The sequence below is a fragment of the Podarcis liolepis genome (genome assembly GCF_965112155.1).
Source record: "Podarcis liolepis genome assembly, chromosome: 6".
NCBI lineage: Eukaryota > Metazoa > Chordata > Lepidosauria > Squamata > Lacertidae > Podarcis > Podarcis liolepis.
The window spans coordinates 86,956,533-86,980,626 of record NC_139559.1 but is presented as its reverse complement, the minus strand read 5'-3'; the positions used below and the strand labels follow the sequence as shown (position 1 = coordinate 86,980,626).

Sequence of the window (24,094 nt, the reverse complement as noted above, 5' to 3'; positions counted from 1 at the left end):
TGTCGGCTGACCCCTGCACCACCCCCATCCCACCCCCGCTTCAGTCCTGTTATTTCCCCCGCTCAGAGAGGCACACAGGTCTTGTGAACAAGGGCTTCATGTTTTGCCTGCTTCACCTCCACTCTTTTCTCTCCAGCAAGGCTATGGGACAATTCACACAAACTTTTTCAGCCGCACTAAAAAGTGTTCTTTTTTAAAAAAAATTATTCAAAGTTATAACAAGACATATTATCCAAAAACATATCCTTATTTCCCCCCCCCCATTTTTCCTCCCTCCCCCCCCCACAGAACCCAACCCAACTTTCCTCAGTTCCACTCTGGTTTCTCCAGTAATGCTGTTTTCTGCATGTTACAAAGTTGTATAGATCCTCAAACTGTTTAGCTGATTATTATCAGTAAAAAAATTGTGAATGTTTATTCAAAACCTGCCAAGGAGTCCAGTTCGCTTTGTTGCGTCTTCAGATACTTTGTGAAAGGTTCCCATTCATCCTTAAAGTCACAGTTATCCTTGTCCCATAGCTTATATGTCAGTTTTGCCAGTTCTGCATAGTCCGTCAATTTTTCTTGCCAGGATTCTTTAGTTGGGGCTTCTTCAGTCTTCCATCCTTGCGCAACCAGAACTCTTGTGGCCGTTGTCGCATACATGAAAATGTTTTTCAATTTTTTTGGCAGGTCTTTCCCTACAATCCCCAACAAAAATGCCTCGGGTTTTTTAACAAATGTTAAATGGAACATTTTCTTCATCCGCACTAAAAAGGGTTCAAACCTTAAAATGTAAAATGTAACCCGATGGAAACATTCACCTTTGTCATTCAGGTGATAACTGGCAGCTAAACGTGCAAGAGGAGTTTGAAGTGCTGGAAGCTGAAATGTCAAGTTCTCCTTGCCTGTGGTATTACATTTATGACGGCCCAGTCAGACACCATGGGAGAACAGACATCTCTGTGATGGAATGGGATCCAAAGGACTGTGACGTTCCCAACTTTTGGATTTCCACAGCAGAAAAATGTGTCTCATTTATGAAGTTTTCTTTGATAAACAGTTTCCTCAGACTGTGCAAATGTCTTTGTTTTGTTTTAGTGACTTCTTTTAGCTTGTATTACTGAGGCTGAGCCCAACTCTCTTTGAATGGCTTTGGGCAAATGTCTATCAGGGGTCAGCAAACTTTTTCAGCAGGAGGCTGGTGCACTGTCCCTCAGACCTTGTGTGGGGGCAGGACTATATTTTGGAAGAAAGAAAGAAAGAAAGAAAAAAGAATTCCTATGCCCCACAAATAACCCAGAGATGCATTTTAAATAAAAGGACACATTCTACTCATGAAAAAACACGCTGATTCCTGGACTGTCCACGGGCTGGATTTAGAAGGCAATTGGGCCAGATCTGGCCCCTGGGCCTTAGGTTGCCTACCCATGGTCTAGATCAGGAGTGGTTAACTTTGGCCACGCTGACTGGGCTGATGAATACAACAACATCTGCAGGGCCATCTTCTCCTCACTCCTGAGCAAACCTTCCCAGGTTTTCCCTCTGAAGGTCTCCTGAGAAGGAAGAAGTAGTAAGCAAGCCATCATGCAATGTTGTATTGTGTAAGGTGCATGCACGATGTATGTTTGCATTTATATATTGTACGTGTTCAAAGCAGTGAGAGAAAATTCACACACACCACACATGGATGTCTGTCTTTGCAGACAATGGAGTGTGCCTCTGGAGGTGAAGTCAAACAGCTAGGAAATCACAGTGCCTGAAATGGTATCTCGCAGCAGCTTATGATCCAGCCAAAGTTGGGAGATTTTTACTTCCGTTGATTCTAATGGAAGAGTTAAACCAGGCTTCCTCAACCTTGGCCCTCCAGATGTTTTGAGACTACAATTCCCATCACACCTGACCACTGGTCCTGCTAGCTAGGGATCATGGGTGTTATAGGCCAAAAACACCTGGAGGGCCAAGATTGAGGAAGCCCGAGTTAACCATTTCCTTCACTTTCTCATACTGGAAACAACGAGCCTTAAATAGGTTGTCCATTGCCTCTTAGCTTTCTAGGTGGACAGAAAAATAGGGGTTTTTTATGGTTGATCCAGTAATGGTTAAGAATGGTGATGTCCAATTGGTTTCCATGGGAGATTTAAAGCACACTTCACCCTCCTACTGATATTTACAGGGCTTTAAAATGCTCATGCTGATTCTCTTAATTTGGAGGCGGCTACCTCTTTCTGATCCCAAAGACTGCATCCATTCTTGGCCAACCCTTTGGAGAAGCACAGGAGCTGTAGTGTAGCTACCCTTCTCTCTCTGACACCAGCCCCCCCCCACCTAAATCATAAACGCAGCATAAATAAATATACTGAATTTTATTGTCTACCTTATGTAACTATTGAAATATGGTATCTGAAGAAGTGTGCATGCACACGAAAGCTCATACCAAGAACTAACTTGGTTGGTCTTTAAGGTGCTACTGGAAGGAATTTTTTTATATTGAAATATGTGCATACTGAAATATGGAAGCAGCAAGAAGAAAATATGCAAAGCAAACAAACACAAGACTTGGCTCGTGGATGTAGGTTCATCATCGTCTAGTGAGGCTTGCATATGTCAATGAACCATTGCGGGTGCAACAATCCCACCATAAAGCTTTCCTAACGAGCACAAGATCGTTCCTTGGAGCTGGTTCATTCATCGATTGCTGAGTGACCAAGTGATGGACAGAGAGCTTAATCAGCCGTGTTTTATTCAAATTGATGCACAGCAATAGGAATAATACATATGATGTGCGCGTCTGAACCAAAACTGTTGCAACTGCAGGGAATTTTTTTTTTTTTTTGGTAACCTTCAGCAGAAGCTGAGCTGATGCCCCGTTTCCTAAAGTGCTTCTGCAACCTCCCCCCCACCCCATGCAAATGAGATTCTCCAGCAGGACCTTAAACTAATCCGCAGCAGTTAATTGGAAAAACAAATAAGCAGACCGTGTTGGGAGTCACCGCCTGCGTCCGCCTGGGCTTCCCAACTTTCGACCCGACGTTTGGAGGAGGGGGGGGCCCGCAAAGCTTCAGTCTTTATTGAAGAAAAAGCCTCTCGCGTGCGCTCTCTGGGATCAGATGCTTGCGAGCGGGTGGGGAAGTGGGTCTCTAAATCCGAGTGTGGGTTTGGTGAGTCTGGATTGGTAGGGGAAAGTGGGGTGGGGGTGGGGGGGAGAGAGAGAGCTTGCCGGGGGTGGGTGGAGGAAGGAGGTCTGTAAAACGTCAGAAACAGCACAAAGCCTTTGCCACGTAATTAGAGGCTCCTATTAAGTCTGGGTCTGCCCTCCCCAGGGTCCCTCCAGCTCCCCCAGCCCCACCCACCCACATGCCAGGCCGAGCCTTTTGAAGTGCCAGAGAGCCGCTCGATCGGGAGAGGGAGGGGCGGGTGCGCAGCAAGCGAAAAAGAAACCCGCTCGAGCTCCCCAACCAGCCTCCTCCTCCCCCCCTTCCTTCACTAGGCAGCAGAGAGAGAGGGATCTGGAGTGGCGCTCCTGCGTCCGTCTGTCGGCCGGTCGGAGCACTCCATCTGCAAGACCTCAGCCCCTCCCGACGGCCCGCCTTCACTGCTAAGCGCGCCGTCGAAGGAGCGCGCCCAGTCAGGGAGACGCGGGAGGATCGCGAGAGCCACCGGCAGTCCCATTGGAGGCGCCCTGCGATTCAGCAAGAGAAGGCACCCTTTGGATCCCCGGCCAGGTCTTGCCGCCTCCCGGGTTTGGGCCGCTTTGCGCGCTTGGTGTGGATTTTCCCCTCTGGAGTTTTACTCGACGGCACTTCGGAGAACAGGCGGCAGCTGCTGCGGGGTTTGGGGGAACGTGCTTAGGCGGGGACCCCCTTCAGGCTCTGCTCTTCTTCCTTGGCTCCCTTTCTCTCCCCACCCCACCCCACCCCGTCCCTGGCCTGGGGGCCCAAAGCCATGACTTCCAGCTACGTGCACGTTCTGGAGAGGCAACCGGCCGTCCTGCCCACGCGTCTGGAGAGCCCCGGGAACCTCGACAGCCTCCAGGCGAAAAAGAACTTCTCTGTCAGCCACCTGTTGGATCTGGAGGAAGCCGGAGACTTGGTGGCAGCGCAGACCGACGAGGGCGTCGGGGAAAGCGGCCGCAGCCTCCTGGAATCGCCGGGCCTGACCAGCGGCAGCGACACGCAGCAGCAGGACGGTAAGTGGCGCGCCGCGAAGCAGCGGCTTCCTCCTGCCCAGGCTCTCGCCTTGCGAGTCGTCAAGACTTGGACTGGTTTTTTCTAAAGGGTCCGCCCTCGCCTTCCCGGAGAGTAAGCCGGAGTGGGGAACTAGGACGGGTGTGAAATAGCCCCGTTCAAGGGGGCTAGTTTAGAAGACTTAGGCGCCTTCTAAACACACCCAGCGCTTTTTAAAAAAACAACCCCGTGGGCTCTCGGTTTCTGAAAGTCATGTGCAAAGATAAACATGGGTAAAATAATAAGTAAAGTAAAATACACGGCGGAGGAATAATGTATGTTAATGCAGGGGAAGATCTGTGCCAGTAGTCAAGGCACGGTCGCATCACACCCAGAACCAAGCTTAACATTTATCGAATCGGTCCTACTCGGCTTTGTTCCGGACCCACTAATCCAGATCAGTTTAATTCATATTATCAGCCTCCCGTAGACGAATTGTCGGTGCAAATTAGAATCCCCACAGCCTCCTTTTACTACATTTTGTGTAAAGAGCAGGGAAGGTCAACACGCGCGGTTGAGGCGGGTCGTCTTCGGATGCCCGGGTTAATGAGATGCGTCTGGCAAAGGGAGCGAGCACTGCCAGAGACCGGGAAGCGGGTCCCGGGAGCTGGCGAGGCCTCCGGTTGAGCTGTGTCTAGGTGGCGTATCTCTGCGAGCATCTCTGCTGCCATAGTAGGGTAGCAGGGGAAAAAGCGTCGCTGCTCCGCGCAGAATCCACCAAAAGGTTCCGCTGCGCGCGTCTCGTTGAAACGAACAGCAGGGCAGATACGCGCGGTTTCCCCGGGGCTTACTTACGCAGGAGAGCTCCCTAGACCTGCTCCGGAGCTGAAATCCTGCGGACACTTTTTTTGTCAGCATCGGCTTCTGAGAAAGCAGGCGTGGGTTGTTGAGCCGTCCGTCGATCAAAGCCTCTAGCCCTCGCGTCTAATTCTCTAAGCGACTTTCCAACACAGAGACGCGCACGCAAGCAAAACTGGGAGCACCGCAATCCCCAGCCGGCGTCTTCCCTCCCGGAGAGGTTTCTGCGATTTGGATTTTAATTTTCCGCAGTCCGGGTTGTTCCAAACTTACCAGCGTCACTGCTGTGATTATTTTCAGTTCAGAAAGAGCACAGATTTCTCTTGTGTGTGTGCGTTTTAAGGGCGTCTGTATAAAATGCACAATATAATAGTATAAATGCTTTTCAGTTCCCCCACCCCCTGGTTGGAAGAGTTAGCTCTGGAAGTTATGGGTCCTTCCATAACTGCAGAAGAAGGAGCCGGTGATGCCGGTATCTGAGCCAAGAAGATACTTGGAAGTCTGGTTTATTTTAAGCTAAATACAGACACTCGTTTTAAAGATAACTGAAAGTAGCGTCATCTAGGAATCCTTCTGCATTAAGCTCCTTTTATCCTTCGGTCCCTCACTGGTCAAACACGTTTAAACACCACAAAACCCTAGGCCTAATTCTCACAAACAATAGCAAAACTGTGTTGTGCTTCAGAATGCCACCGGACTGAATACTCCTTCTGTAGGGAATCCTCCTAGTTCTCTAGGGATGGTAAGTTATTTTATAAAAGAGGAACAGTCAGTCACGTGGGGCCCCTCCTGCAGTTTGGAGTTGTACAGCCGAGACCCAGGCTCCCCTCCTCATCTGTTGTGGGGGGCGCGCGGGGACGGGGAGGTAGCAGGTTGCGCATCTTTCCGAAAGAAAGAGGGCCTTGCATAATTTTTCTAATATTGGGATCGATAAATAACAACAGCAACTGCTTAAGTCTGTCTCCAGGAATGAGTCTTGGGGAAGGATTGCTGGGCCAGTCTGGGAACAAGTGTTGGGCCAGCCACACCCAGGGGCTCTGTAGGGAGGCGTGCTAGGCAGGCTTACTCCGAAGCAAGTCCCACAGAACTTAACTGGACCCCCTTTGCTTTGCACCAGGTACAGATTCTCAGGTGCACCTTTTCTCCCCCATCCTTCCGACGGGGCCTGACTCCCCATAGGCTGGAGGCTGCAGCCCGTTCCTAGGGATGTGGGAGACTTGGTCTGCGAGATCCAGCCGGCTTTCAAAGGCTTCCCGTCTCATTCATTGCAATGGAGGCAATGGGACTCACAATTGCTCGGCTTGGACTAGAGTGTGCCCGTTGTTTGTTTGTTTGTTTGTTTGGTTGGTTGGTTGGTTTCTTGGTGGCTGTTGCATCTCATGCAATTTCCCCGAAGCTTTTTTTACTAAAAGCTCTTGGACTTTGCTTCGAGCTGCTAGCCAAAGCCTGATTATTTAGGAGTCCAGCTTCACGTGAAATAATTCGCTCCGGATTGCGAACTGTAGGAGCCGAGCGAGGATCGACGCTGTAGACACCCCCCCTTCCCACCCCCGGTTTCCGCCGGCTTATGCAGAATTCACGCAGGGCGAAAAAGCGCCCGTTTCCTTCGGACCCAGACTCTCACTTTGCCTAGGAAATCAAACGAGCTATTCCAGTATAATACAAGAAAAACAGGGCCGCAACAAGCTGCCTCCACAATGCAGAGGCATTCCGATGTTATTCACTGGATTTAGGATCGCCTCGCTCTCTTCGATTCCGATCCAAGACATATTGACTCATATTTGATCAGAATTCCTCAAGTATCAAAATCGTCCCGAAATTTCTCGGGACCACCAATTTATAGCCAGTCTGTTTTACAGCGGTTTAGGGCTAGGAGCAAGTCGGTTGGGTTTACTGGTGAGTAAATACGTCGTGGATCGGAATCACGATCGAAGAGAGCCTTCAATCACTCAAGCCAAAGGACATCACCCGATTAAGACTGCTTTGGGAGTGCAGCCTTGAAACACGAACTCAGAAGTTAAGTCTCCCCTTTTTCAAATGCAGTTTGTCGAGGAAGAAAGATGCGTTCATGGGCGTAGCAAAGGGGGGGCAGGGGGCAGCTGCCCCCTTAATCAATAAAAATCAATACAAATCTGAGGTTCTGCCCCCCCTAACAAAAGCCTGCCCCCCAATCCTGGCTACGCCCATGGATGCGTTAAGGGTTTTCTGCATTGGACTGGAGTTGCTCGTTGACCTCTCCAAACCACTTTATCTCGGGCTATTGGAGCCCACGCTCAGCCCAGAAGGCTTGCTAGCTCTAACCGGTTTCTAAAGCATTTCGCCCAGGTTCTAAGCACCTTCCGAGGAAGCCCGGATCTATTCCTTTGCAGTTTAGGCCCGAGGAGTCATGCACTCGCTTCCTTGAAAACAAAACCCATTTGGAGACAGCGGGACGGGCTTCCGAGTCGGCCTGCCTTTCATCCGCACGTGTGAAATCGGTCGTCGCACCAGCAAGCCATTGAAGCTGCGCGGTCCCTTCTTGGCTCCATCCGTAGCCAAACCTCCCTCGCCTGCCCCACTCCTTTGACGCCAGAAGTTGCCGGAAGAGCTAAAGAAATCCCGCGAGTGCGCGCACAGGACTCCTGAGAAAGAGAAAAGCGCCGAGGGCAAGACCTCGAGCGGCATCCTGAGCATCTTACCCGGGGAAATAATGCTTCTGTCGCGGAAAGGGCGCAGACCTTGGCGAGCATTTGGGGCGCGCTCTCCAACGGGCAATGGCGTTGGCCCCGAGTTCCCTGCTCCTGGCGTGGAGCTGCTCGGCCAGAGGCCTGCCTCGGGGTCTGGCTGCAGGCGAGCTCAAATTCAGATTTCTCCCATGTCGCGCCCTCTCGTCCTCTTTTGGGGTCTAACCCCTAGGAAGTCAATGCGCTTGTGGGACTGACTTCCAAGGAAGCGCGCTTAGCCCGGTAGCCTTTTAAGCACAGCGTCGCGGCTAAAAGGGGCGAAATAGCAACTCATCCTTCCCCGAGGGCCCTTCGTAAAACGAGCCCGGCCCGGAAGGGCAGCCTGCGGGATTTCACCAGGCTGGGTACCAACGGGTTCCAATGTTTCTCAACCCTGACTCCCCAGCAGTTGCTGGACTACAACTCCCATCACCCCTAGCTAACAGGCGGAATACAGGTTCAAGTTCCTCAACTCCTCCGCTTTGGTTCGCTGATCCCTTCCACGAGGGCGGGCTTCTACTCTCTCCCCCTGCCATCCGATGTGGCGTGGAAATCGGGCCCGAATGGGTGGGGAGACACAGCTTGTGCTGACAACTCACGCTACGCCACTGCTTGAAGGCGAAGGGGAGCTTTCTCCTCGGGACCCGACTCCTTCCTCTGCCCGCCGAGGAAGAAAGGGTGCGTGCGGGAGAGTCAGGGTCGCCGGGAGTCTTTTCCCGGGGTCCTGAACCCTCTTCGGAGCATCACGAGGGCCCTTGTAGAGTTGGAATTGACCAAGAGGGCCATGTAGTGCAACCCTCTGCAGTGCAGGCGTCTCTTGGGTGTTCGCTGGTGCTGCTGGAGTGGAGAAGTGGCTCCGACGCGGGAGAGAACGCGCGCAATATTTACGCATTCCGTGTTCCCCTATAGCTGTGCCGTCCGCCTACAAAAAAACACACCACATGGGTGTGTTTTTTTGTAGGGAAATCAGGGCGTAGTTGTCCTTGTTTTTAAAACAACAACAGCCACCTTGGCCACACTTTTACCCCTCCAAGAAAAATCAAATGGCTTTGCAATTGCAACTGTGAACCAGGCCGCTTTGGGGAGGCGAGAAATTTAAAGTGAGCAGTTTTCGAGCGGAGCTGGGAGCTCTCTGGCAGAAAGAAATGGAGGGATCGCGTTTACAGGCCATCCTAGCCACGTCTACTAAGCTCTGCTGAATTCAGTAGGTGGGGATGTGAATTTATCCTCCGCGTCTTTCCCTTGCGTTCAAGCGCGCGGTGAACAGGAAACCCTCGCGCGCTTCCCCCGTTCGGGCAGTTTGTCTAAAACGGATTCTGCTTTGCACAGGGGAGCCGTTAACACGCGCGCACTTCTTGCGCCCGTCCAAGTCCCGGGCAGGCGATTCTCTCCCGTCATCACAATGACCGCCCCCCCCCCCGCAAGGCGCCGGGCTCGGAACTAACCCGCAGAGCTCCTCCAAGAGCTGCCGAGGGCAGGGAGGAGACAGCGCTGCGCGCGTACGTCTTTAAAGCGTTTGGTTCTTTCTGAAATGTGCCTTTGCTCCAGGTCCCTCTGTAGGTGGGGGGTGGGGCAGGGGTGAACCCGCTAGCGAAAGCTGACTCTGTCCGCCTTGGCCAAGGACATAAAGAGAATATGAACGGGTGTCGCGCTGAGCTTCGTAGCTCCCTCCACCCTGAAAAGTTGTGGAGAGGGCGGGGAGGGGAGAGACAGCGAAGGTAATGAGAGGTAGGTCCGAACAAAGATTTGCACCACAAGCACGAGTGCATGGGAAGAAGAAGACCTGTCCATTTCACTGTGACTTACTTTCATGTAGAAGTCCGGCAGACATTTCACCAAGGAGATGTAAACTTCAATCCCCACAGACTTTAATGACCGGGAAAATGCACAACTGGTTGTCCCCAAACATAAGATGCGGGGACCCCCCCCTCCCCAAGCTGTTCGGTTTCATTAACCACTTTGGGCTGCAAGTTTTTCACTCGCACAGAATTCGTCCCGAGGCTGAGTTGGAAAAGCAGCGAATTCCCAACTGTGGTGAAAAAGAAGTTGTTGACAAACGACGCCTTCCTCTTGAAGAAACTGCCTGGTTTTGTGGCAACCATCCGTTCAGTGCTCAATAATAACTCTGCTTGTGGAAGGACCTTCCCTTCCCATTTTGTCTGACGAAGAATTCTGTCTTGCCCCAAAGCTTGCCTGCTCTCTCGCCTTTGGTCGGATAAAAGAGAACGACCAGGCATCTAAGTTTCGGGACTGACAGATAATCAATTTATCCGAGCTTATTTTATGTCCCTCGGGTGGGTAGAGAACCCTGCTGCAACTACGCTGCGATGCAGTTGGGGGGCTGGGAGTGCTGGGAGGGGGGCAAGTAAGCCCCCCTGCGTCTCAGCGCTCGCTGGGGTGGGGGGGTTGGGCAAGGCGTACAGACGTGAAGGAAAGAACTTGCTTTTTCAGTGGTGCCTGATGAAAAATTCTGTCTAGTTCGAAAGCTTGCCTGTACTGGCATAATTGTGAGACTACAATGAGATGAGGATACACCTTGGGTACAAATCCAAAGGAAGAAAACACATTTAGAGGGAACCCTCGAAATATAAAAGGCAACTCAAAGGCGATCTCCATAAATCTATCCACAATAGGAAAGGGGCCAGGAGGGTACTGCAATTCGCAAGAGCTTCTTCTTTTCCCATCTTAAGGGTCTTAACAGTCTGCAGACAAAGATCAGCAAGGTTTCTCACTCTGCTTTGTCCAAACACTAGTCTCTTTTCCTCCCTCAGAAATCGAAATGTTATTGAGCATCCGATTTGAAGAAGAGTTCTGTGTAACTCGAAAGTTTGCGCCTCACCTTGTGAGCATAGGTTGGTCCTATTCAGGAATTTATTCTACTGTGAATTTTGTTCTGAAGTGAGCTTAGAAAAGGGGAACTGGAACTGCAGCAGGTCCTGTGATTTTTTGGGGGGTAGGGTCCCCGCAAGCAATTAGGGCCCGAAGCGAAATCATTTGATTCCAAAATGTCTCCTCGTGGCCCACGAATGTTTGGTTACCAGCTGGCATGCCGTCACGGATGCTTCGAAAGTTTCTTTGCTGTCTGGTTAAATTTAGAGAGGATTTCCTGCCTTTTCTTCTCTTTTCTGAATGCCTCTGCAGCTGACATAACTAACCCCTAACGCATCAGCACCTAGATTTAAACATAAACGCAGCCTGAATTAAGCACCTCGAAATTCCACAGATTCCAACAGCGGACAGATGCAGCCGATGCCTTGCTTCCTTGCCAAGCAAGGTAAATAAAGGAGTTCCGATGGGGCTTCTCCCAAAGGAAAAACGGATAAGATTTTTGCCTTAAGCATCTGCACAGTTCTTCTTTTAAAATGAGCGCGCTTTAAAAGTGCTTAAGCCTGCCTTGGGTCGCTCAGTTAGGCTTCGAATAAAACTTGACTACCCTATCCTAAATTTTTTTGACAACGCCATCCATTTGAACGGGGCTTCCTTCCCGTTAAAACTACGTAGTTCCTTGAAAGCCAGTGCCATTCATTCATCAGTGGAGCTGTCTATAAAGCCAATTGCTCCCACCTGAAAATTTATGAATGGCTTCGTTTCGCTTGGCATTGCGGCGGTCCCTTCCTCGGGAGGTTTCCTGTGGTCCAAGAGGCGCCTTCTCCTTCCAGAGGCCTCTCCAAGGCCGGGACGTCTCTGTTGAGCCTCTGGGAGCGGAGGGACAGCGGGAGACGTCGCAGAGCCCACGCTCGCCCGCGGACAGGCGCACGTGTGCGCTCCGCAACCGCGCATTTCGCACTCAAGCACAGGAAGGCAAGCGCTCCACGTCTACGCCTGTTCTTCCTTTTCGAAAGGCGGATCAATGGGGACTCGCCTCCTTTGATTCCGGCAGCCTTGGATTGCGAACAACGTGCGCTTCCAGGCGTGAAAGGGTCCCGGCGCCGCATAATTTTTCCAAACCGGGGACCCAGCCTTACCCGCTCGTTTTTTATTTTTATTTTTTAATTGTCCAAAAAGGAATTGTGACTGGCTTCTTTTTTAGTTTTTTAATGGGAGCGGCGCCTCTAGACACCGATTCACAATGCAGGTAGCATGGGAGCTGGGATCCGAAAAAGTGAATTGGCACGGGTTCGCTGTCCAAAAGGGGAGAGGAGAAACTCCCTGCTTGGGGTCTTGCCCCGTGATGGTGGGGGTCATACCAGCCTCTCCATCTGTGTGCTCTCAAAGGCCTCCGGCCTGGAAATGTACGAAAGAGTACTCACGTGCGTCAGCAGGAGAAGCTGTTGCAGAGAATAATACACCCTACAAAGCTCCGCTTTATTTAAATATAGTGGTACCTCGGGTTAAGAACTTAATTCGTTCCGGAGGTCCGTTCTTAACCTGACACTGTTCTTATCCTGAAGCACCACTTTAGCTAATGGGGCCTCCTGCTGCTGCCGCACTACCAGAGCACGATTTCTGTTCTCATCCTGAAGCAAAGTTCTTAACCCGAGGTACTATTTCTGGGTTAGCGGAGTCTGTAACCTAAAGCGTCTGTAACCCGAGGTACGACTGTATAAGAGAGATCCAGCCCGATCTTGTGAATTATTGCTCAAAAGAGTTGCGAGGGATCTACTACTCTCGAGTTAACCCTTAACAAAGAGTTGCCGCTGAAGGCGCGCATGCCTGCGCGGAAACCTGTGGGTTTCTGACTGCTTGCCTCGTTTGTGGGCAAGTGGACATGGGCAGGATCTAACTGCGCGCCCTTCGGACGGCTCCTCGTTGCCTCAAGGGAGATTTCCATTTGAGGATGATCCGTGCATTGGATTGGGCTGTCAGTAAGAGCATTTGCGGCAGAATGTGGTGGCGTGGCAGGCAGGGGTGCGATCTTGAATATTTTTTTTGGGGGGGGAGGTAAGCCCTGCCCCGCATAATCGATCACATGATGCGGCGCGCACACTGTTTGAATGGCAATGCCCATCAACTTTTGGAGGGCCTTGCCCCCTTAAATATTGGGGGGGGGGCACCGGGGGCACAGACCCCTCGGTCCCTAGCAGTTGGCTCCTATGTGGCTAGGCCATTGTCTTCCTCATATAACGGGTCCCCGCCTTCTGATGGAAGAGGTATCGTTTCCGTTGTGAAGCACACAATTAACACGCTAATTAACACGTTTCTTTTCTCTGCTTCTAGAATCCCGGTAACTCGGGGTGGGGCTGGAGGAAGGAGGGGGGAAGAGAGTGCATGGGATCTTTTAAGCAGGGTAGATAATTATTTAAAATTACTCAGATTACATAATTTGAATTACTTTAATTATGACACTACCACGACTACAGGAATAAACCGGGGTTTGCTTCTGCTGCGAGATATTTTTTGGGGGGAATAAAAACAGTGTTTTGTTTTGTTTTTTAAAAGGATCACACGTTTTAAAGTAAAACTAGAGTAATAATAAAAATAATAACAACACGAGCATCTCTAACCTCCTACACGCTGGCTTCTGGGCCCTTGCTTTAAAAATGGTTTTTAAATATAAAAGCAAGCAAGCATGTAGGAAGAGTGAGGCGGGGTCCCAGCGTCCATCCTGGCGGCCCCCAATGCTGAAGCGGGTTCCCTCTAGGTGGTGACTTGGGGTGAGTCTTTGGCTGTTGGGCCCTGGACTTTGCTGACCAGTAGCCTCCACCAGTAGCCTCCAGTGAAAGCTGGACCATAAAGAAGGCTGATCGCCGAAGAATTGATACTTTTGAATTATGGTGCTGGAGGAGACTCGTGAGAGTCCCATGGACTGCAAGAAGATCAAACCTATCCATTCTGAATGAAATCAGCCCTGAGTGCTCACTGGAAGGACAGATCCTGAAGCTGAGGCTCCAGTACTTTGGCCACCGCATGAGAAGAGAAGACTCCCTGGAAAAGACCCTGATGTTGGGAAAGATGGAGGGCACAAGAGAAGGGGACGACGGAAGACGAGATGGTTGGACAGTGTTCTCGAAGCTATGAACATGAGTTTGACTAAGCTGCGGGAGGCAGTGGAAGATAGGAGGGCCTGGCGTGCTCTGGTCCAGGGGGTCACGGAGAGTCGGACACGACTAAACGACTAAACAACAACAACAACACCAAGCCTCCACATGATGTTGGGCTCCAGTTCACCTCATTCCTGTCCATTGGCTATGATGGCCGGTATTGTATTGCAGGGCCGGGCCATTCTAGACTGATGTTATTTTCGGGTGGGATCCAATTCACAAGCTGATTTGGGGCTCTTGCACAACAAACCGCTCCTCACCCCAAACCAGACGTTTTATGATAGAGAAAGGAGCAGGAAAAGTGTGAAGAGTGTGGGAAAACACTTCCTTTGAGCCAGCACCATCTCACATTCCCCTCCCAGACAAATCCGGGTAAACGCGCCATAAATAGGTCGTCTGGAAGCAGCACCTCCGGCTGCCGGTGGATTTATTCCGCTTTATTAGTTGTTCTGCGATGCTTCCCCAATACAGTGGTACCTCAGGTTACATACGCTTCAGGTTACATGCGCTTCAGGTTACAGACTCCGCTAACCCAGAAATAGTGCTTCAGATTAAGAACTTTGCTTCAGGATGAGAACAGAAATCGTGCTCTGGCGGCGCGGCAGCAGCAGGAGGCCCCATTAGCTAAAGTGGTGCTTCAGGTTAAGAACAGTTTCAGGTTAAGTACGGACCTCCGGAACGAATTAAGTACTTAACCCGAGGTACCACTGTACTACCATGTTACAGCTGTGCGGAGAGGCTGCCGCGCAACAAAAATGGGACGCACACAACCCCCCCCCCAAAAAAACGCCACCCCATTTGTGGTCTTGGAAAAGGATATGCTCTGATTGGAAACGTTTGCAGGCGGAAGCAGAATTGAAGGCAGGAGTTGTAGAACTTCACAGATAGCTTGCCCAGCAAAGATTGTCGCGATGGAGCGGTAAAAAAAAAAAGGTGTGTGTGTGTGTGTGTGTGCCTTATATGGACCCTGGGACAGGTGGGAGCGAGAGGTTGTCTACCCCTTTTCTAAACCCTCTATTTAGCAGTCTCGATGGAATAGTACTGAATCCTAAATATAGTGACCATGGAAATGTTTTAAAAACGAAATTCCCTGTGTTGGATCGTATTATCTTATCATGTAGCGCACGTATTATATACCTAGCAGTAAATTCTATTGTGTTCAATGGGAATACTCTCTGGTTTAGTAAGCTTATTTCGGGCGGCAGTTTTAGGGCGTGTTCCTATTCCCGGCTTAAAAATGCGGCCTCCCCCCCCCCCCAAATTCGGATCTAAACTGGCTTTGGGAAGAACGCATGCGAAGGCAGGATGTCCTCAGAAAGGACAAGATAGATAACGATCGTGGTTAGCTTCGTGCCTACCCGTTTCCCAAACCAGCGATAGATGCGCACTTAATGCAGACTAGGAGGGCTTGTGCGCACAGCGCGTTGGGAACTTTTGGAAGGAAGGAATAAAGCGCCTTAAAAAAACAACAGCGACATAAAACAAGTACTTCCGGGCTCAGAGACCTCAACAATCCATAAAACACCCAGGCCAGTATTATTCTTCTCGCGCTACAGTCTGGGCAGGAGTGGGTGGGAAGAGGTATGAGCTAATGTGACGTTGAATCTGGGATTTTCCAGGGCCTCGATGGGTACCAAATGTGGTCTGACGCAAGGTCGCCGACGTCTTATGAGCCCTAAGCATTATTCCTTTGAAAACGCAACGGGCCAACTCTGGATGTTCCAACATTATTATTGTCAACATGTTCGGAATAATCGCAGGGTCAGAATGGTCTCTGGGCATTAAAGCGCTCTCCTTCCCTCGATCCACTGCCCACTCCACGGCTCTGTGACTCTGCGGATCTTTCGCTCCTTTAAGAGAGCTAGATCCTCGAACCAGCTCGGCTCGCCGAGGCCTGATCCTGCTCTTGCGCATCTCCCTTCCGCGCAACGACGTTTTGCGCAGGAGAACAGCCCATTCTGTAGGTTCAAAATACAGAAGCACAAAAAATAACATAACAAAAGCAATAAAAAACACCCTACAATTAAAAAGCTTGTAGATGGTTTAATTAGCCAGAAGCCTGGGAGAAAAGTGTTTTTGCCGGTGAATCCCCTCTCCCGCTTTCCAACTTGTCGTTTGCCGGACAAAATAGACTTGGCCGCGCGAAGCGCTGCGCGCAAAGGAAATGCGCTCTCCAGCCCACTTCCTCCGGACAGGTGCGTCAAAAACGAATCCTGTGAAGGGGCTCAGGGTGTGGATGGCGTCAAAGAGCAACGTTGGAGAAGCTGGACAGGTAAATCGAGGTTAACAAATAAAGAGCGCACCCACCCACCACTCGCCCTAAGAATTCTGATGTGGGGACGGCCTTCTGAAAACGAGTGGGAGAAGCTTCTGAGAGTAAGAAGGATCTCTCAGCCGAGGGATTCCAAGCGGTTTTAGTCCCAGCTTCATGACGGCCATAGGCTACGCACCTAGCATCTTGGCAATAAAGGGACTTCATCCGCTCTGGGTGTGGCGGGGTTGTTGTCACCTCAGAGACTGCTAAATAGCCTGGAATAAATGTGAGGCCGGTGGAATCACAGAACTGCGGAGTTGGAAGGGACCCCCCCTAGGGTTCTCTAGCCCAACCCCCTGAAGAAATCGCAACAAAGACATCCATGATGGATAGCCATCCATCCTCTGCTTAAAAGCCTCTGCGTCAGGTCTCTGCTTGCAGGGCTACAATCCATCAAAGTTAGGCCGCAGTCCTAAAACCCCGCTTACCTGTAAGTCCCGTGGAATTCAATAGCGCTTACAGTGGTACCTCAGGCTACAGACGCTAACCCAAAAATAGTACCTCGGGTTAAGAACTTTGCTTCAGGATGAGAACAGAAATCGCACAGCGGCGGCAGCGGGAGGCCCCATTAGCTAAAGTGGTGCCTAAGGCCAAGAACAGTTTCAGGTTAAGAACGGACCCCCAGAACGAATTAAGTTCTTAACCCGAGGTACCACTGTACTTCTGAAGAGACGAGGCTAGGATTTGAATTCTTTCCACCTCTTACAAATCAGTTATGAGTCTGTGAAGCGTGCTTAAGGGAAAGCTAGCAGCCATGGGAAGCTCTCAGTTAAGAGAATCATATCCTGCCCCTCCGTTGCTCTCCAGAAATGGAGAGAAGAAGCTCGAGATCGTGCTGTGCACCGTCAAGACGCGCCCAAATTATACCGAGTCCTTGTTCGGTACCTCGAGGACCGGCCGCCTGATCTCGGGCACGCTGGCAGGAAGTGCCACGGGGCTCAGTGGCCTGGACCTCCCTTGTCCATAGGAGGACTTGCAAGACCCAGTAGAACAGGCATAGGCCAACGCCGGCCCTCCAGATGTTTGGGGCTACAATTCCCATCATCCCTAGCTAACAGGACCAGTGGTCAGGGAATTGTAGTCCCAAACATCTAGAGAGCTGGAGTTTGCCTATGCCTGCAGTAGAAAGAGAAGCTCCCCTTCTCTGGAACTTCCTCAACAGGCCATCTCCTGAGAGCTGACTGTGTTGGCTTCTCAGCCCAAGAAAGGGAAGCCGCTTAAAACGCAGCGGCTCCAGCCCTTCTTAAAATATAAAATAAAATCTGGATAATTTTTACAAGTCGTTTTTCCTAGGAGAATTTCGAAAGGCGGTGTTTCGCCAGTGCTCTTTTAAATTTTTAAAAAAGAAACGCGAACAGGTCGTCCTAGAAATTGTTGTTTTAAAAAATCCAGTGAAATCCAATGAAACCACTATAATGTAATGATGATATAAACCGATGCCATGTCAGTCAAAAGATGACAGCAAGAGATTTCTGCGTAAGGAAGGACTCGAGCGCTGTTGTTGCTGTTGCTTTAAAGAGAGATAATTTATTTGCAATTCGATTTTCACACCGTGGCCTCGCCACAAGCCTGTTAATGGAAATGAACGCAAAATGATTCCGACGGTCTGTGAGTCTGTGCTTCGCTCAAAGCGCAAACCATTTCCTCACCCCATTCCATTTGGAAATCCCATTCGTTTCACGTGGGTGGCGGCGTCCCCCAAATTCGCATCCTTTTGGCTTCTTGTGGCGCATCAAGGTCCTCAGCTGGATCCATTAGCATCGCTTTAGTAAAAGAGTTCAGACGCAAGATCGGAAGCCTCTTTTCCGGGACCACCAACCCCCGTCTCCACTTAGTTTCCTAGGGTGGCTTAAAAAGCGAGGTCGTTATCTGGGCTTTTCCAGGTTCCCTCCGTGTCTCTTGCCAATTTGCCGATATACAGTGGTACCTCAGGTTAAGTACTTAATTCGTTCCAGAGGTCCGTTCTTAACCTGAACCTGTTCTTAACCTGAGACACCACTTTAGCTAATGGGGCCTCCTGCTGCCACCGCGCCGCCAGAGCACGATTTCTGTTCTCATCCTGAAGCAAAGTTCTTAACCTGAAGCACTATTTCTGGGTTAGCAGAGTCTGTAACCTGAAGCCTATGTAACCCCAGTGGCGTAGTGTGGGTTGTCAGCACCCGGGGCAAGGCAAGTAATTTGCGCCCCCTAGCCCGTGGATTTTAGTAGGGGCAGAGAGCTGCGAGTGCGAGCGCCCGCCCCAGATGTTGCGCCCGGTGCGGCCGGCCCCCCTGCACCCCCCCACGCGACGCCACTGTGTAACCCGAAGTACCACTGTATTGCAGGAATTTTAAGTGCCCGGCAGCAGAATCCTAGAGATACAAGCTCACTTACCAGGGAGTAAGTCCCACCAGATAAATGCCCTTAGGTGCTTCCAGAATTGACTTCATCGGGTTCCACGGTCATAAAGATCCTATCAGTTGGACGGCCAATGTGAATTTTCTGCAGGAGTGGCACTTTGGCCCCGCGACCGTGGCTGCCCGGCCCGAGGCTGTCATGCAGTGTGTATGGCCTTGGCACCAAAATTTGTGGGTGCCCGACTCCCTTCATGGGGAATTTTGTGGGTGCTCGGGCACCCAGGGAGTTGGCACCTATGATTATCTGAACCACACAGGACCAACCGCAAAGGACATGAAAGTCTCACCTGTTTCAGTGGGAGAGTCAAGCGCGCACCTCTTCCCCGATAAAGGCAACCGTTCTTAAGAAACGTTAAAATGGGCTGGATAATTCTAAAGAAGAGAGATGGGGAATTTATTTACTTTGGACTGTTTGCACGTTTTTTTAAATTAAAAAAATTAGTCCGACCAAGTCGGGCTCATCATTTTTAGAATCACGTGTCCTGGAAATCAGTGATTCCCGGTACAGCTCTGTTCCCTAATAAGTTTACTTACAAGTAAACTTTGTTTAGCACCACAGCATTCGCGGCACTGCTGAGAAATAAGTGTGTTTTTAGTGGAACCAACTTACTTCCAAGTAAGGCTGAAATTCTGCGCACATTTACTTGAAAGTAGACCTCGTTGAGCTCCGTGAGCAAGCACGCGTAGGAGCGGGCGGCTTAATAGGATTGCTTCCTTAAACCGATTTAAAATGCTAAATCATAGAACGACCTACGCTGGGAAATCCCCCAAGGGCGTGGAGGTGTGCCGGAAAAGATTAGGGCGTGAGACAATCCTGCATTTTTGCAATCTGACAATCGACAATCCCTGTTTAAGGAGGCAGTGCCATTGACGCAATGAGTGTATGCGTAAATGTAAAAAGAAGCCCTCGCGGACCCGAAGGAAAGCTGTGCGAGAGCCCCAATCGTTGAAAGCCAGCGGCAGCAGGGCTCCCCGGTAGCCTGACGACGTCAACCCCTCGACCATGGGCTTAGCCAGGATTTTTTTTTTGGGGGGGGGGTTAAGTTGCGGGGCCCCCGGTAGAACAAAGGTATCCGCGACTCAGTTGGTCAGTTAGTTAAGTATTTTTATTTATGTCCTTGATTTATTTACTCCCCAAGCTCATGCCTTCGTTTGTGGTCTGACTCTTAATCTGGAGAGCAGGTCGCCTCCATCTGGAGACCTTTTCCTCAAAAAAATAAATAAATAAGAATGTACTGCTTTACAATATTTGGTAGACATCCAGAAAGATCCACAACGATGCTACATACGGCGTCGATATTATGTTGAAAACGACCACTGCTTGCCTTTAATCTACTCATTGCTCAGGGTTTGCAGCGAAGCCTTCACAGAGCTGCAGTTTGTTTCCCTCCAGAGTTCTGGCAGGCAGTATTTGCAAATGTGTGGAGTTTTGGAAATAATTTCCTGTCCTTCTGCCGCGACAAAAAGAGAGGTTTTGCTCGAATAATGACTTGGGCTTTGCTTCCTAAACCGAGGCAGTAAGTGTGAAATCTCCTGTAGCCTTAGATCTGTGGGGTTTCCTATAAAGCAACTCTCAGGAATAATCAAGGCAAAAGTGTGTGCCTGTCTGTAGCATGCCTGCAAGCACAGAAAGATTTAATTCCCAGAAAAGGTCACCGTCAGTGAAGACAGAATATTTAAGAATCATATATTCATGAAGAATTATTTATGATGCATTTTGCTGTATAAAAATTAATGTGTCTCTTGAAAGAGGCCTTTATCTCTTAGTTGAAAATCACTCACTTATGGCACATTCCATTTCTTCCATACACTGGAGAAAAAGTCTTTAATTATTCCATTCTTGCATCCCAAATATGCCGTAGGTTTAAACTCTTAAAAAGTTAATGTAAACATGCACACTGATGATGCTACATAAATAATGAACATCATCATGTTGTGTTTTTGACAGATCAGTTTCATTTGGGGTGAGACATTAGTGTTGCATGTAGTATATCATCATAATCTTCATCCGTATTAGAGCCCAAATAGCTTTCCACAACGGAAGCCAAACTACAGTATTTTACAGCTAAAATGAATTTGCTTTGTAAAAGTCTCCTGGCTCCTGAATACCCACTGGATATTTTCTGGATATTTACTTTTTATTTGATTTGATGAGTAAAATGTTACCTTGATGTTTGATTCAACATTTTTGGGTACGATACAGCCAAAAGTTAAACACTTTAAAAGTTATATCGATTCAAAAGGGACACATTTAAGTATGCGCTGAATGCTTCAATTTAATTTAACAGTTTTTCACTTTGTTTGGAAATGCAATTTTTGATAGTATTTGCTAGGTGGGATATAAAGTTTGATATCCAAATTAATTTTATATTGTATTTTACATTTTACTCTATCTGAACTGGTACAACAATGGACCTGTTCCTTAGTATTTAACACCTGGCAGTTGCCAGAGGGGTTTACTTCCAGCAAATATGATTAGAATTCAGATGTGTGTATAGTAATTTGTCATTCTCGATGGTATTCAGCTAAGTCAGAATCAATGGACCTGGTTATTCATGGCCAACTGAAGCCCATTTCAAAATCCATTGGTTCCGAGTATGACTTGGTGACTACGTCTTAGGTATTCAGCATACTAAACATGGTTACATGAAGGTGAGCACCCATTCATTTGCTTGAACTGGCCCTCCTTGGCCAAAGCAGAACTCTGTGCCTAGGAGTTCACTTTTCCATCCAGCTCTTTCCTCTCTGACCAGAGATGCGACCACAGGCAGGAACCCATAGCTGTGTACTTGCAGGGCTTCTTTTAATTACAATATGGCTGCTTGAGTGGGAGAACTTCCAGAGGATTCTGAGCCAGAATGCCCATTCAGTTTCATTCAGTACTGTTACCATTTACATCTGCTAAGAGCCATAGCTGGGGAGCAAACTGTGTATTTGCATCTGATTATCATTAGGGGTTCATCTCGGTAATGACAGTGGAGTCACCCACCCACCCCATCCAGCAAAAGTTTAGATTCCCTTTGTTCATTGGGAGAGATTTTAAGTACATGCTTAATTCTTCCATTGAAATCAATGGGACTCCAAAATGTCTAACATTGCCTTAATTAAAACCACAATGTTTGGCCATCATTCAATACTCCACATCTTCTAACTGTTTTCACTGGCTTGGTTGTGTGAATCCTTACATTCCTCATAGTGCTTTTGAGTAAGGAATCCTGCAGTTGGAGAATGATGATAATAATAATAATAATAATAATAATAATATTTCCTCTGGCTCTCTGGGAGGCTTCCAGCAAAATATAAAAACACTATCATTAAACACTTCCCTCTACAGGGCTGTCTTCAGACATCTTCTAAAAGCCATATAGTTGCTTATCTAAATAAACAAAAAAATTAAAAAATTGTCCACTAGCACCTTAGAGACCAACTAAGTTTGTTCTGGGTATACCAGAAAGCTTATACCCAGAACAAATTTAGTTGGTCTCTAAGGTGCTACTGGACATTTTTTTATTTTATTTCAACTGTGTCAGACCAACACAGCTACCTACCCGAATCTAGTTGTTTATCTGTTGGTGACATCCGATAGAAGGGTGGGCATGTTGATGATAATAGATCACATTGGACATTTCTGCTACACTCTAACGATTGATGCTTCTCTATGATGTTCTGGCTCTCTCTAAAACCACCACAAGCCTCCAGCCTATTTCTTTTTCTGATGCACACACATGAATGCCCCCGTAAACATGTGTGCACACACTTAGCATTTGAATAACACACTAAGCTCTTAATATCTGCCTCTGCCTCTTCTGCCAGGTTTTCAGGGTCTGAAATAATTTACAAATAATTAGACTCTGTTGCTTATTATTAACTGCACTGAAATAAATGGGGTTTTTTTGTACGGCATGCGTATTATATTATGAATATTTCTTATGTTGGTTTATATTTCTTATGTGTGTTTATTTTTTGGGTGGCCATTATTGGGTTGTTGTTTTTATTTTTATTTGTTTAACATATTTTTATTAAAAGTTTCTTGGTTTACAAAAATATGTGCAATGTCTCTTTTTTCAAGTTACATTTTCTACAGTCAGTTTCACGTGCTGAGACATTGGTGTTGCATTAGGAAGAAAAGGGGGAAAGAGGTGGAGGGGGAATGTTGAGTGGGGTGGGGTCGGGTGGCAATCTTTCTATTTTTGTGGTTTTGTGTCAGTGTCACTTGTGCGGGTTCTCTTCACTATCTGCTTGTGTTCCTTTGGTGGTGAGAGAGTGTGGTTGGCTGTCTTTGGTTGTCTGTAGTGAGATTTGTTTTGTGTGTGGGGTGTGAATGTGTGTGTGTATTTTTGAATCAGGTTAGCCAGATTGATTTGTATGCTGTCAGCGGATTCTTGTTGTTGTCTTGTTGGGATGTGTATGTGATAAAGAGGAGCCATACTGGGGTGAAGGCGTCTTCTTCTATTTGTCCCCATGTCAGTTTCAGTTTATTAGTTAGTTTTCTAATAAGGCTGTTCCCCATACTATTTGATACCATTGGTCCATGTTTACTCCTTACAGGTCTCTCCAGTGTCTGGCTATTTTTGATTATGTATTTTGTGGTTTTATGATTTGATTTTGTTGTGTGAACTGCCCTGAGACCTTTGGGTATGGGGTGGTATATAAAATCTATCTATCTCTATCATCTGTATCTATCTATCTATCTATCTATCTATCTATCTATCTATCTATCTATCTAGCTATCTAGCTATCTAGCTATCTAGCTATCTAGCTATCATCTATCTATCTATCTATCTATCTATCTATCATCTATCTATCTATCTATCTATCTATCTATCTATCTATCTATCTATCTATCTATCTATCTCTATCATCTATCTATCTATATCTGTCTGTCTATCTGTCTATGCATGCATGCTGTAAACTGCCCCGTGGCCTTTGGGTGAAAAGTGCCATATACATTTCTAAATATATAAATGAAATGTATAGTATCCAATTAGGTTCAGACCAGAGTATTTATATAATGCAGATATGAACGGGAGCCGAGTCTGCAAGATAGCGCTGTGCCTAAGATCTCTAAGTGAGTTAAGGCTAAGATTTGAACCAGGCACCTCCTACTTCACGGTGTTCAGCCAGTTCTTATGCATGTTTACTCAGAAGTAAATCTTACTGATCACACGAGTCTTAATTCTCAAGTTTGCACCCAAAAGATTTCAGTCTTAGCTACTATTTGACATAGCTCAGAATCATAATTATTCCCAAAATTCCGTTCCTCTTTTAGCTTATGAAAACACTGGCAGATTAAGATCAGCGTTATTTATCTCCTGCATAGTATAACATTTATTTCCAAAGTGAAAAGGGTTGCGCATCATAGATTAAAAAAATTGACATTTTGGACAGGAAAGCAGGAGACGGGAGGAGAAAATGTTGACAGCAAGCTAGACTTTTAGAAGCCAAATTTAATCGCTTTGACAAAGTACAGATAGTAGAGTTAGATGCAGGACTTACCGACAGGAAACATCTTTTATGAAATTATTGAATTGGATTGATGAAGTTGATAAGAAGTGGGAGCCGTGCCCAAAAGCAGTTGAAGGAAAGCTGCTGTTACAGGAACTTAATCAGAAAATGCTTTATGCATCTTGTAAACAAACTCATAAAATCCAGATTCATTTGTAATGGCTCGGGGAAGCTCATTTATCAGCGAACGTTT

The 24,094-nt window shown here is 48.1% G+C and overlaps 1 protein-coding gene and 1 long non-coding RNA gene across 5 annotated transcripts in view; both read left to right on the top strand.

Annotated features, from left to right (window-relative positions):
- LOC310708514 overlaps nt 1-1,000 on the top strand; it is a 76,079-nt gene extending 75,079 nt beyond the window's left edge. The window contains exon 3 of the long non-coding RNA XR_014527076.1: nt 817-1,000. This is a non-coding gene — a long non-coding RNA (uncharacterized lncRNA). The remainder of the gene's footprint in view (nt 1-816) is intronic.
- Nucleotides 1,001-3,348: 2,348 nt separating this feature from the next.
- Nucleotides 3,349-24,094, top strand: part of PRRX1 (paired related homeobox 1) — an 86,891-nt gene continuing 66,145 nt past the window's right edge. For 2 of the 4 annotated variants that reach the window (XM_083506875.1, XM_083506876.1), the window contains exon 1: nt 3,351-4,168. In XM_083506875.1, the coding sequence (XP_083363001.1) occupies nt 3,925-4,168 (244 nt within the window). In that variant the 5' untranslated portion in view covers nt 3,351-3,924. Of the gene's footprint in view, nt 4,169-24,094 lie in introns of all 4 variants that reach the window. The other 2 variants (XM_083506877.1, XM_083506874.1) reach the window with 2 other exon arrangements.